The 15235-nt window shown below is 37.4% G+C and overlaps 1 protein-coding gene across 4 annotated transcripts in view; it reads right to left on the reverse strand.

Moving 5' to 3' along the window:
* Window positions 1–15235, reverse strand: part of LOC150091163 (growth factor receptor-bound protein 14-like) — a 452305-nt gene that overhangs the window by 16011 nt on the left and 421059 nt on the right. For all 4 annotated transcript variants that reach the window (XM_090382372.1, XM_090382364.1, XM_090382349.1 and 1 more), the window contains 2 exons: window positions 13975–14147; window positions 907–1000 (listed from right to left, as the gene is read on the reverse strand). In XM_090382372.1, coding sequence (XP_090238498.1) covers window positions 907–1000; window positions 13975–14147 — 267 coding nt within the window. The remainder of the gene's footprint in view (window positions 1–906; window positions 1001–13974; window positions 14148–15235) is intronic.

The following is a 15235-nucleotide window of genomic DNA, read 5'->3' on the forward strand; positions in this document are numbered from 1 at the left end:
GCCCAGTTATACCATCATCATCTTTTTCAGTGGAAACCATATTTATTGTTAAATAAAATTACAAAATATCCTACATTACAACTTAATCATCATTAAAAACTAATTATAAGCTACTGTAAACTATCAATTTCTGTTACTGCTCTGATTATGTTTAATAGATCTTATCGTGCAGCAAAAAAGTGACAAGTAAATCCTTACTGACAAAATAAGGAGACAGTGGTCCAAGATTTTTAATTTTAGTGTTAACTTTTGACCTGTTAGTAAAAAAAAAAAAAATCCCTGCCACATGATCAGAATAAGAAAAACTATGAAACATCACAAATTTTAAAGTGACAGGAATAAAAAAAAAAATTAACTCTCTTGCCAGAATTCAAGAAACATGGCAGGTACATCACTTAATTCTTACTACTAATGGCAAAATGCATGTACTGATTATTGGTTGGATTATACTGAAGACAAAGGAAATTCATTAACTTATAAATTCATTAACATTAATGATTACTTTTGATTCCAACTATATGAACAAAGCTTTGTGAAATTTTCTAGCACAGAAGTAGCATTTTATGCAAAAATATTAGGCTGTTTCTTTTTATGTGCTATTAATTGAGAACCCTTCTCTCTAGAAAACTTCACAGCAAGGCTGTATCCTCAACTTTATCAACTTGCTTTCTTTGACTCAGATTTCTCAATCTTTCCATAATATTTTTCTCTTTCATTTTCAGAGGCTACCTTGTAAACCTTAACAAGTTACCAATGCTTTTGATCAGAGTATTCTACAAAAAGTAAAGATATATACACAAAACTATAAACAGGCAGCTAATAGCTCCCTAAACAACAAATGTTGCATTCTCACTCTCACACACACACACACACACACACACACACACACACACTAGAAATACTTACAGGAATGATTTGACTATGGTGGACTTTGTGATTATATACATAGGATAAGACAAAGCTACCAGGGTTTCTCCTACTTTCTCTGACTAAAAATACACTATACAAAAAACAATATATGAGTTGAAAAAATCAAATTTTCATTAGGACATATTATTAATTTTGTTTATCATTTTTTTTTAAAATTAAGAGTACATGTCAAGAACAAAGCACACACTGGCCTGATAAAAACTAATAACTTTCTAAAATTATCTTATACAAGATAATTGTATTTGTATAAGACTTGTACTGGAAACTAATTCCTTATACAAGATAATTTTAGAAAGGCATTAGTTTCCAGTACAAGGTCTGATCAAAGAGTTCTAAGACAATTACAAAAGAAGATGTGGAAGTAAAGAATCAAGAAAGTATAGGGAGAATTCACTACAGAACTGGTTTAAGTTATGTAATAAACAATGGTTCATCATTGTTGCTTAGAGCAGAGGTGGGCAACCTCTGGCTTGCAGGGCACCTCTGTAGCCAGGTGGGAAGGAGCAGCAGTGCGTAGCACATGCTTCTTGATTAGACCGGTGTTCGAGTCCGTCACCATCAAATACGGAGGATGCGGAAAGGTCAGGGAATGACCACCACATTTCCCGGAGCAATATGGCCTTAGTTGCTAATGCTCCTAAAAACCAAATAACAATAACCCTCTGGCTTGCAGTCATTTTTAAAATATATGATCAGCAGCCCACCATTGATTATATATATTTTTGAATTAATGGAATTTCTGATGTAAATTTAGAATATACTGTGCACATTGCTACAACAAATATTGATCCACTGATAAAAATAAACAGTATCAATCTATCATTAAATATTATGAAAATAAAATATTGCAGTTTTTGTTACTGGAATTGTATTTTTGTAATTTTTATCTTGAATTTGTATTTTGTTTTTCTTATTAATAAATTTAATTATATGTATGTGTATGCATAATTATTACAATAAATAACATAAAACTGTTTATGACATTTTTTTCATTACACACCATTTTAATTATCCTAAAAATTGTGGAAAGCTAAAAAAAAAAAAAAAAAAAAATGGCCTGCATATATCTCACAGATATTTTATTTGGCCCACAATTTATAAAGGTTACCCACCCCTTGCTTAGAGGGTAGTGTTCATTCTGAATTTGTTCAGAATAGTCAGATAGTAAGCCTTGCCTATTCCAAGAGAGGTTCTGATTCAATAGGGAAAAGGGAGAAAACATTATCAGCTGTTTGAAATGGTGGGGGTGGATGGTTTCTCTACACCCTCACACTCTCCATTCAACTATTTTGGCTAAAAAAAAAAAAAAAAAAATCATTCCTATAATATCTTACTACTCTCCATATTCACCCGAACTTGTCTCATGTAATTTTTTATATTCCCCAAACTCAAAATGATGCTGACGGAAATACTGGGCCATTTCTAAATCACCAAGGTGAAACTACTTTTAAGATGACCACTTGTAAAAATGTTGTCCGAATCCTAATTATCTGGAAAAATAGTCTTAGAACTTTTTGATTAGTCCTCTGAAAACAAAACAAGTATCATCATTAAACTCTAAAATTATTTTAGCCCATCAGCGACCACATGCTTACTAGCATGTTTGCTAACAAGTTAAAACTATTTTATCACACGTTCCTGCACAAAAATTACTTTCTGACCTTGCCTGAAACTTTGAATTACTTTTTTTGAGAGAAAAGCATGAGGCTTGTGTCAGCAGTGATGATGCATATTATCTAGGATGTTTTTCTTTTTTTTCTATGATTTCATTTTTTGAAGAAGCATACCTGAATTACACAGAAAAATGGGTGACTCACATCGTGGAAAGGGGTGGGGATGCTCGCGATCACCATTCTATAACACTGACTGACATAATAGGATGTAAAATGTCCATAAATTGTGATTATAAGGGACACAAACCAAATGATGAGGATTGATGTGATCATGCTGCTCACACACCAGTAATGTCTGGAGAGGGTGAGGGGTGAATGAAATTCACAGTCACAACAACACTCAAACATTCTGTATGACCCCCCACGCAGTTAACACATTTCAAACACCCAACAGAGTAAACCAACCCACTCTGTATAAATGGTGGAAAGGAGGTTTTGACACATGTAATGATAGACTAGCATGGTCTCCCAGGAAGCCATATACTCCAAATAGATTAAATGTGCAGCACTGTCTAGCTACCTGGATAATAAGTAATGTATGCAGCTCCTTGAAATATGTTGGTAGGAAATATAAACTGAAACACAACATTCTGAATTTGAAATTTATGGAGGTTAATGAATTGTCATACGTGTTACTTTAGATGAGTTGAAAAAGAAAAATTTAGCTTTAAAAGCTACTCTGTTTTAGTGATATTATGCTATTTTAATATTTTATAAATATCACTAAATTTATAAATAAATTCATATTAGTTTTGCTGTTGTTTGCAGAAAGATTTCATTAAAGCATCTTTTGACAAAAAAAAAAAGAAATCCCATTAAATATTTAATCTAACTTCATTACAAGCTTCTAAAGATGGGATATGGTTGCAAACATTTTACTTTTACATTGAGTTAAAAATATTAGTATATAATTATGTTAGAAGTTTCTAAAAGCTGTGGAAAATAATGCTGCCATTTAATCACAGCAATTCATTTCTACAGTGTGCATAGTATTCTACATACTATTAAAATAAATGAGAAATAGCTGTTCACAGTTCCAATCTAAATGTTGAAATTACACAGGCTCTGATCTGTAAGCACAGTCCTTTCTCTCTTAGTTTCTCTTTCCATTTAGTGATAACAAAATCATTAAGCTCTCTCTCTCTCTCTCTCTCTCTCTCTCTCTCTCTCAGTGACTCCTCAGCTCATATGTGGCAATTTAGATACAGCTGCGCACCGGTCAATGTTGGCAAATTGTACCTGCCATGTAGTTCGTACTGGAGGATGGCAAAAACATCTTCTTCGTATTATATTACTTCAGATCACCTCACCTGCTTAAAAGATATTCAACAATTGTAAATCTTTGTGATTCCTTCTGTTTTTTCTTTCAATTTTTAGGCATTCTCTTTGATTTAGCATTAGCAGAGGCATATGATGCAAGAAAACAAGCTTATATAGCATCAGCCAAAACAAAACACCCTTCCCATTTCATCCATCCATTAACTCCAATTTGATTGGATACTATGATGTAGTCACAAAAGAACTGGATGCAGGGAATAACTTTGATATTATATATTTGGATCTTAGAAAGGCTTTTGATACTGTTGTGCATGGAAGACTGCTGCACAAATTGGAGCAGTGTGGCATTGGAGGCAAATTGCTGCTATGGATAAAGGGATGGTTGAGTGGTAGAAGACAGAGAGTGGTAATCAATGGACACTGCTCAACGTGGACTAATGTTATTAGTGGAGTTCCTCAGGGTTCAGTGTTGGGTCCATTGTTGTTTTCTGTATTTATAAATGATATTGATGATGGTATATCAAGCTTAATGTCCAAGTTGCAGATGATACAAAGGTTGGCAGGGTTGTTAAGGACACTACTGATGCTATGCTGCTGCAACAGGATCTGGAAAGGTTGAGCAGATGGGCTGAGAGGTGGCAAATGAAGTTTAACATTGACAAATGTAAAGTACTACATATGGGAAACAGTAACCCCAGATCAACGTATCAACTCTGTGGTACTACGCTGACAGTGGTAGAGAATGAAAAGGACCTGGGGGTAATTGTGCAGGCAGATATGAAGTTCTCTGAGCAGTGCAGATGAGCTGCAAGAGTAGCTCATGGTGTCTTGTCAATGATATACAGGAATTTTTCTAGAAGGGATAGGGATGTGATTATTCCCTTGTATAAGGCATTGGTCAGGCCACACCTGAAGTACTGTATACATGTCTGGAGGCCTCATTTCAAGAAGGATGTAGAGCTGCTGGAACGAGTACAGAGAAGGGCAATAAGATTAGTGAATGGAACAAAGGGTTGCTCTTATGAAGAAAGGCTTAAGTTTTGCAAATTACAGAGTCTGGAGACTAGGCATCGGTGAGGTGATCTGATAGAGGTGTATAAGACTTTGAATGGCTTGACCATGCTCAATGCCGATGGGATTCTTCCTCTTGCTCAGAATAATCACCTGAGAGGGCATAAATTCAAATTGAGGAAGGACCGATGTCGGATAGATGTGGGGAAATTTGCCTTTAGCCAGCGGGCAGTTGGTTTGTGGAATAGACTTCCATCACTTGTTGTTGAAGTTGATAGCCTAAACAAATTTAAGGCTCAGCTGGACAGGTATTTCGAACGAACGGAGGAGTGAAATGGGAGTAGTGGTTGTGTTTTTTTTTTTTGGCTGATGCTGAATAAGCTTGCTTTCTTGCATCATATGCCTCTACTAATGCTAATGCTAACTCCAAATGTTTGACTAGTTTTGCCTTGAATTTATTTAAGCTGTCAACTTCTACATTGACAGATGGAAGGTTGTTCCAGCAGTTTAGTTAATTTGTCACCGCATTTTTGATACCATTATCACTTTCAAAATTATAAAATCACCTGCATGTCCCAGAATTTATTTTATTGCCATTTCTTTCAGTTGTTTCCACAGTCTCCTTTTTTTTTAGCACCAGATTGAATAGTATTAGAGAGAAGGTAAATCTCCCTGAAGGGGTGATCTCAGGTACAGGAAGCAGAGTTTTCTCCTGTAAGCTGTTTCAGGTTTATCAGCCCATCAGTAAATCGATCTGTGAACACACACACTGCATACAAAAGTGTTCTGTTTATCTTTCACATGATCACTAGATCAGAGAAGTTTACAATTGTTAACTACATTTGGCAGTTATGTGAACCTGAAAAGATCCTTTGAAAACTTCTGAAAAGATCTTTTGAAATTTTGAAAATAATGGCCTTTGACTCCCCCCCCCCCCCAAAAAAACCCCTACCCTTTGTATCCGTTATATATAGATGATATCCTCACTACATAAAACAACTCACAATTTTCATTCATATGTCAACAGCCTCATTTGCGCATAACCAATAGTGGGGAAAACAAATAGTGGGGGAATCCCCACAAATAGTGGGGATTCCCCCACTATTTGTTTTCTATGGCAGCATGTTAGAGAGGCAACCAGAGGGAGTAACAGTTGATCTGATTATCAGCAGTGATTATTCATGCATTAAGAATTTACAGATAAAGGAACCACTAGGTGGCAGTGATTATAGTGTACTTATGTTGGATTTACTTAAAGATGTAACTACCATCAGGGGTAAAGGAAAGTTTTTTTGCTTTCATAAAGGTGACTACAGTGGTCTCAGAAATTTTTTAAATTCTATACAGTGGGACCAACTAATGATGTTACCAACTGCAAATTTTAAGTGGGAAGCATTCAAGGAAGTAATCTTGAAAGCTACTAGGCTTTTTGTTGTTGTGTGGATATTGATAGCTTAAATAAATTCAAGGACAAACTTTTAGAGGGAATGGTTGTGTGAATTTTTTTTTTTTTTTTTTTTTGGCTGATGCTACATAAGCACATACACTTGCTTTCTTGCATCACTTCAACTAAGAAATACTGTTTTAGGCCCAAATGGATGTCAGATGAACTAATGAGACTCATGGCAGAGAAGAAAACTATATGGGATGCATATAAATTATCAGGTGACACGGAAGCCTATGGTAGATATAAGATAGTCTGTAATCAAGTCACAAAGGAAATTAGACAAGCGAAGGCAGATTATGAGAAATCTTTGGCAAAGGATGCAAAGAATTCTTTTCTTATATAAACTCTAAAAGGAAGGGGATAAATCAGATTGGTCCAATTGATATCAACGGTTTGGCTGTAGATGATGGTTCTCAGATAGCTGCCGAACTAAATGAGACTTTACATCTACATTCACACATGAAGAGTTATTCAAGGAGGAGAGGGCCAGATGTTTATCTAACTCTAACAGGGAGCTAAATGATTTGTAATAACTAAGAGCAAAGTGGAGGAAAAATTATTGAAGTTAAACATAAGAAAGGCACCTGGGGTGGATGGGATCCATCCAGTTTTATTAAAGGAAGTAAGCAAACTTATGCGCCATAATTATGAGAGCATTCTTGAACTCAGGGGAAGTCCCTGCAGACTGGAGATGTGCAAATGTATCTTCAATACTCCACGAGTAATTACAGACCCGTTAGTTTGAAAATAATGGAGTCACTTGTTAAAGAAGCATTGCAGGATCATCTAGACAAGACTGCAGTTATAGTTCAGACACGCATGGGATTGTTAAGGGGAAGTCTTGTCTGACCAATTTGATTGGAAACTATGACGTGGTCACTAAGGAACCGAATGCAAAAAATAATTTTATTATCATATACTTGGATTTCAGGAAAGTTTTTAATACTGTTGCACATGGAAGAGTACTGTACAAATTGGAGCAGTACAGCATTAAGGGCAAGTTGTTACAATGGATAAAAGGATGGTTGAGTGGGAGAAGACAGGGAGTGGTAATCAATGGACACTGCTCTTCATGGACTAATGTTAATAGTGGTGTCCCCCAGGGTTCGGTGTTGTGCCCGCTGTTGTTTTGTATATTTGTATTGATGAAGGTATATCAAGCTTAATGTCAAAGTTTGCAGTTGATACAAAGGTTGGCAGGGTTGTTAATGACAGTATGCTGCTGCAACAGGACCTGGAGAAGATGGGCTGAGAAGTGGCAACTGAAGTTTAAGATTGACAAATGCAAAGTACTGCATATGGGTAGCAGTAACCCTGCATGAGAAGCATGCAAAAATTCGATGAAATTTACCGATAAACGTACTTTGCCGTAACGGCATTTGTATTGTTTGCTTGCTTGGTAAACAGACTGTGGGTGTTATCGGTCAGGAGTAGAAATTGAATCTCATGGGAGATTGAAACCCTCCCAAAGTGGAGGGGGTAACCTGACCTTTTTTCTTTAGAATCACTGGTGGACTAGTGGATAAATTGTTTATTAAGAAAAAAAAAAAAAAAGGCAAAGGAAGTCTACATGAGAAGCACGGCAAATTTCGAAAAAGTTTACCGGTGAAACTACATTACGAACATTTTTTACGACACCAGAACTTCTAATATGACTCTGTTCGTGATTCAATTAGTTAATTTAATTAGTGATTTTAAAGAAAAAAGGTCAGGTTACCCCCCCCCCCCTCCACTTCAGGAGGATTTCAAGCTCCTGTGGTTTCAACTTCTACTCCACACTGATAACACTCACCGTCTGTTTACCGAGCGAGCAACAATACAAATACCGTTATGGAAAAGTACTTTTACCGGTAAATTTCATCGAACTTTTGCGTGCTTCTCGTGCAGGCTTTCTTTACCTTAGCCGTACCAACTTGCTGGTATTACACTCAGGGTAGTGGAGAATGAAACGCCCATAGATGAAAATGTTTTGACTGTGTCTTACTTTGCTAACCCTCTCACATGTAAATTTATCCACCAAAGCACCTTTGCCATGAGAAAATGTATGGTACTGCTTTCCATACCCCTGTTTTAACAAAGTTTTTTGATTTTTAATAACTGCTGCTGCCGAAGTCTTTCCAATTTTGAAATGATCAGCTAACTTATGAATGCCACACTTATTTTCTAGAATATTTTATCACTCCTACTTTTTCTTTCAAAGTTCAACTGCTTTCAAGACATACTGTACTATAGTATGAAATTGTAAGTTTTTACCTGAGCCTGGAACTCCATGCCTGCATGTCAAAAAATGGCTTCTACTATGTTTTTGAAGAATGGCAGAGTAAGTGCATTTCATCAAATGGGAACTACTCTGAGAAGGACCACCAAAATATGGATGATTAATAAAGGTATGTTGTGGGAAAAAAATTATAATTCATTTTTCAGCTATCACTCATCGACTATTCATAGTTACAACAGATTTCGCTCTAAGAAGATAATGTTCTGAAATTCTTTTTTGGAATGAGTTCGGTGTCTTGTAGGATATTACTACAATTGGTATCCCCCAATCATTGGGGGGGATACCAACTGAAGAAGAAGGGAGTCATTTTCCACATGGATTTCTCACTAGTAGAATGAATTGTTCAAGCGCTGAGGTACAGGACCTGATAAGCCTTCAGTTCTGGTTTTTTTGCTGCAGTGATAATATCTTGTCGTTGATATAATTTTATGGCAAGTTTGAGTAGGATCCATCCTCTCTTGGCCCGTTTGCCAAGAGGAGGGGGTACCACAAGGATCTGCCAAGTGTCGTGCTTTATGCCATTAAAGTAAATTCCATTACCGAACAACTTCCTCCAACTATAAACAGTGCACTCTGTGTTAATGACTTCAGCTTATTTTCTCCATAATGCAATATGAGGGTTATTGAGACACAACTGCAACAAGCCATTGGCCATCTAAACTCCTGAGCCACAGCCAATGATTTCAGGTTCTCACCGGAGAAGACCATTTGCATCCATTTTTGTTGCAAACGTAACCTCCACCCCGAGCCTGAATTACAACTTGGACAAAGCACTGTTTCCAGTAGTAGCAGAGATGAAATTCTTGGGACTCATATTTGATAAAAAGCTGACATACCACCAACCTTCATCACCTACACACAAAGTGCATGCGAGGGCTTAACATTCTCTGCCCTCTTTTCTACTTCTTGGGGCACAGACAGATGCACTTTACTCTATCTGTACCACACACTTGTATACTCAAAATTAGATTATGGGTTCTCAGATATATACTTCCACCAGAAATAGTGCACTTTGCTGGCTTGACCCTTCACTATCAGGCCATTCGTATTGCTAGTGGTGCATTCAGAACATCACCTATCCGAAGTTTATATGTCGAAGCAAAAGAATCATCCTTGTTGCTTTCACAAAAACAGTTGTATCTACAGTATGCCTTTAAGCAAAACTCCCTGCCAGATCACCCTGCGTGGACAACTGTCTTTGAGCCATGTTGAGAAAATCTTTATATCAAACGTCCAACTGTCAGTCGCCCATTCAGCATTCGTGTTCAAGAGCTACTCACTGAGCTTAACATCATGGTACACTAGGTTGCTCGATTACAGTCCCTTCCTCCTGGCATGCTCAAATACCCGCATGTGACTTTTCACTGAAGAATGCGATGAAGTATTGTACCCCGCCTTCTGTCTATCTTCAGCTCTATTCACAACACCATGCAGAATATTCTGACTTCTTGCCAGTTTACACAGACGGCTCGAAGTCGGAATCGTGTGTGGGAGCTGCTGCTGTTTTTCCAGATGATACTATATCTGAGCAGATTCCCCTTGAATGCAGCATATACACCACAGAGCTCTGTGCTATAGAGCTAGCTCTAGCTCTAGTTCACATAAAAAATCAGCAATATCAATGGTGTATTATATATGCCAATTCTTTGAGTGTACTACAGACTTTACCAGCGATGACACATATACTAATCATCCAACCCTGTCCCGGATTCAGCAGATGATATACACTCTCTATGAAGGTGAATCTGATATCCGTTTCTGTTGGATCCCCAGCCACAGAGGAATTAGAGGAAATGATTCGGCTGACACTGCAGCCAAATTGGCAGCCCTTGACGAATAATGTTGACCTGTTAGTTCCCTGTACAGACTACAGGCAAGTAATCTGTAGTAAGTTACATTCTCAGTGGCAAGAATCATGGCATCGACAGGTTACAAACAAACTATATCGGATAAAACCTGTGATCCATTTTTGGCAGTCAAGTCTATGCAGGGATCATAAAGAGGAAGTTGTGATTGCTCGGCTCCACATAGGACATAGTCATCTGACACAATCTTTTATACTGAGGGCTGATGATCCTCCATTGTGCAAGCAATGCAACAATGTTTTAGCTGTTCAACATATTTTATTTGACTCTACCAATTTTAGAAATGCTCATTTTACTGCTTTTACCCATCTGACTGAGCCATACACACTCCGTCAGATTTTAAATGACAATGTGTCAGCAGATTTAAAATCTTTATAAACGATTTAATATATATACAACTTATTTTTACCATTATACTTATTTTTATTTAATGATATGTCTATATATATGTGAACTTTTCATGGCACACTATAACCTTGTCGTTTTTGCACCACAAAAATCAAATCAAACATCATTTCATGGTAGGGACTTTGTTGAGGCCCCAGAAGAAGGATGTTATCAGGAATCATGAGGTTTTATTTGGTTTATCCTCTGAGTGTCCTTTTGGCTCCCCACTCACACACCCTGGAGCCCAACAGGACACCCACAACTGTCAAGCAATAGATGCAGTCAGGAATTGGACACCACACCTGCACATCCATCAGTCTGAATCCTTTGGGCCACAAGAATAAGAACATGGCTTTTGGGTTCTAGTTGACTCCATTAGCCAATTGTTCCTGGGTGAACTATCCCAGGATCTGCCATCCTGCTGAAGCAGGAACCAAAGTAATGTATTGAAGCTGGGCCCATCAAACATTAAGATCCTCCTTTCCAAATTTCTATGGGTCACAGTGTATGGAAAACAAACCAGATTCCTAAGGTGCTAGCCTGGAACCTACGATGCAGACCCCACAGAAGGGTCCACAGGAAGCTGCATGTCATCACAAACTCCATATCACAGAAGATATCTGCAGTGGTGTCCAGCCCTTGTACAATGGAACAATAGATCTAATGAAACAGATCCTATCCAGCAGGTCCTATGAAGTAATGGGCCATGTTACACAAACTTAAGACCAGACAGTCAATGGAATGATAGGTGTGGAAAATGCTTGACAAGCTGTGCATTGGGGACACAGTGTACTGTGCCTACAGTAAAGTTGGGGGGGGAAGAAATGAGATCATGTTGTGGGGCTGCTTCATGCTGCGGTTTAGACTGTCTATTGGTTGTAGTGCCAGAAACCATCAATGCAGGGTTGCACATGAACACCGTCAACAGTTCTGGTACATAGAAGCAAGCCCTCCACACTATAACATAGTAATGTTCCATCCCATACAGTGAGAGATGTAAATACCTGGTTTCAGGTACTCAAAGCCCAAACACTTTACCTGGCTTACCCAGTCCAGATATGGATCCAACTAAACACCAGATCATGGTCAATATGATTCACTTCATCAGTTGAACTGGCAACTGCACTGAGAGAGGAATGGATGCAAACTCCTGCTACAAGGAATTGTTTGAAAGTGTTGCACAATGGAATAATGCTGTCAAAGGCAGACCCTATATCTTGATTTGTTTATTAAAACATATTTTCATTTTTATAGACATGACAGTGTTTGCATACATTTGGTAATATAGTACTTCTCTCATGGGCGCCTCTGTAGCCAGGAGCAGCAGTGCGTAGCACACGCTTCTTGATTAGACCAGGGTTCGAGCCCGTGACCACCAAATACGGAGGATGCAGAAAGGTCAGGGAATGACCACCGCACATCCCCTGAGCAATATGGCCTTAGTTGCTAATGCTCCTAAAAACCAAAAACAACAAAAAACCAACAACTTCTCTTATGAGAGATACTGTTTATTTATAGTACAGTCAGTTCTGCTATAACGCACATTTTTGCAACGCAAATTTGCTCCAACATAACTAATATAATAGGAAACAATGTGAGTATAACACAATTTTCGCATTGGCTCATAGGCACCTATGTAGCCAGGTGGGAAGGAGCAGCAGTGCGTAGCACCTGCTTGATTAGACCGGGGTTCGAGCCTGTGACCACCAAATACGGAGGATGTGGAAAGGTCAGGGAATGATGACTGCATATTCCCAGAGCAATATGGCCTTAGTTGCTAATGCTCTTAAAAACCAAATAACAACAACAGTATTGGCTCATGTGCGATTCCATCTGCGAGTAACACCAGGTGAATGCAAAACCCGGCACCAAGCTGAATGTAGCAACCTGTGCAGCAATACATACAAGTTTACGAAGCTTAAAAAATGTCAATGTCAAATGTGTGAGAGCTATATTTCTCATTTACTGCAGTTGTATTGGCCCGAGGCACACTTGTCATTTGCTGTATTTACAAGATAACAAGTGATATTGTAGGCTGACTAGTGTTTCAGGAGCTCACATTTTTCTGGGCCGACCGGGCTAGCCGAGTGGGTAAAAGTACCTGCCCGGCAACCCAAAGGTCGCGGGTTCGATTCCCGCCTCGGGCTTGGATCAAAGTACTGCAAAAACCTTGGGAGGTGCAATATGGCCACAGAAGCCGATGCGCCAACAACTACCAAATCAAAAAAAAAAAAAAAACATTTTTCTGTTCGAACAGATATTTCGTGAAGCATGATAGCATGAGCAGAGGAGCACATTTCTCTAGGTCATTACCATAAAACAGTAAAAACAATTAGCAGTTCCTGGTTTATTGGTTTATAGTGCTATCTCATTATAAACAGGTAGTAAACTTGATCTTACTGCACTTGCAATAATAATACCGATAGCTGAAATTCTGTGGGTTTTTACGTTATTATGGTGAAATGCATTTCCACTTCCATGAAATCTTCAATCATAAAAAACAAATAAATTTTCAGAATCTTCTCTTTATTCCTATTTTTTAAGCATTATAAACTTGTCTCACTTGTGCATTCCACGTTCGTTGTTATTGATTGCTTATCTTTTTTACCGTTTTAAATTTTACGATAGAAAGAAAAAAGAAAAGAAAATGTCAGTGAACAGAAATATCAATCAAGCAAACTTCATTTCTTGTCAAGTTAAAGCGCTATATTTACTGTAATGTTTATTTATTTATTAGAAATTTAAGAACTTTAAACCTATGTTAGCAATTTTATTGGGTTTTTAACTTTTTTTTTTAGTGTTTTACTTACTGAACTAGACTGAACATTTTTTTTTTGAGTGCTCTTCCCCATACTTATTTTTCCCATAAGCCCTGTTGTTTTTAATGCACGAAATACCATAATGCAGAGATTTTTAGGAACACATGTACTGCATTATAGCAGAACTGACTGTACAAAAATTTGTAAGAAACATCCTAATCATTTGAGAGATTAATGGTTTGTGAAAGAATTTTTAACAGAAAATAGCAGGCATAAAGCACATTATGCTCATTATTCTTCATACCTTGAAAGAGGAGGAAAGAAAAACCTTAAGCATATCACTTACCCATCTACAGTTCCATATTTAGTAAGCAGCTGAGTTGCTTCATCTCGAGACATCCCACTATAAAACCAAGGCTGCATTGTATGAATGCCAAATTCGAAGTTTGGCCGTGAGGTAGGACTTTGATTAAAACTGTTTGGTAGAGTAGGTGGTATTCTACAGCATGGCAGACGCCTCTATAGAAAAATGTGACAAAGAACTTAAATTCTGAATAATTCTTTAAGGTAATATTTCTTCATGATAAATTTAAAATAAGAATTATTTTTAATTTATCATGATGATAATTAAGAATAATAAACTGTAACTCTAGAAATAGTAACAAATTATTGAAAGAAGAGAGCAGGAATAATTACACATTTGATTCATCACTTACAAAACTCATTAATTACATAAAAGTTCATTGAGAGGAAATATAACTGTTTCTGAATTGTGCATATGCAGAAATGGTTGTTGTATTTTCCACATGATAATAAATCCTCCTCCTCCCCATCTCTTTTATTAAACAGGTTATAATGGGCATAATGGAGAAATCCAATATTCCTTGCATTTAAGGGTACAGCAAGCTGGCTATGAGACAGTTCACCAAACCAAATCCATTAGTAACTCTCTCTGAGAGGCATTCAGATCAGCTAATGTATAATCTCACTACCTCTACTCTGCTAGATAGTGAATGGAGTCCAAATATTAAGATTGTGAGTGTGAGAGAGGAAGGAGCCGGTATATTCATGGTGTGTGTGTGTGTGTGTGTGTGTGTGTGTGTGTGTGTGTGTGTGTGTGTGTGTGTGTGTGTGTGTGTGTGTGTGTGTGTGTGTGTGTGTGTGTGTGTGTGTGTGTGTGTGTGTGCGCCATATCCAAAAATTTCATTAATTCATACATCTTCTCCCTTCACTACATATGCCGAATGCATCAAAATTAAATAGTCAAAATAATGGAAAAAACTTAACTGCAAAAAGATTAAAACCACCAAAAAACTTTCTTAAAACGTCATTTTAAAAATATACAAGGGTTGTTCAATAAAGAATGATAATTTTTCATGAACAACTGTACTGAAGAATTTAAGACCAAACCAAGCTGCATCAAATAGCAACTACGCAGTTGACTTGTGTGCATGGTGTGACTTTGGCAATCAGTCACCATCCCCATGAAGTTTATGCTGTTCAGTTTCACCTACATAACAATGGATGTAACATGCGAGGAACAGTATGCTGCTCTCAGATTTTATCTCCGTCTCAAGAAAACATCAGCTGAAGTGTATGAAATGTTA

This window comes from Mastigoproctus giganteus, chromosome 1 (assembly GCF_048544385.1).
Source record: "Mastigoproctus giganteus isolate SK-2022 chromosome 1, ASM4854438v1, whole genome shotgun sequence".
NCBI lineage: Eukaryota > Metazoa > Arthropoda > Arachnida > Uropygi > Thelyphonidae > Mastigoproctus > Mastigoproctus giganteus.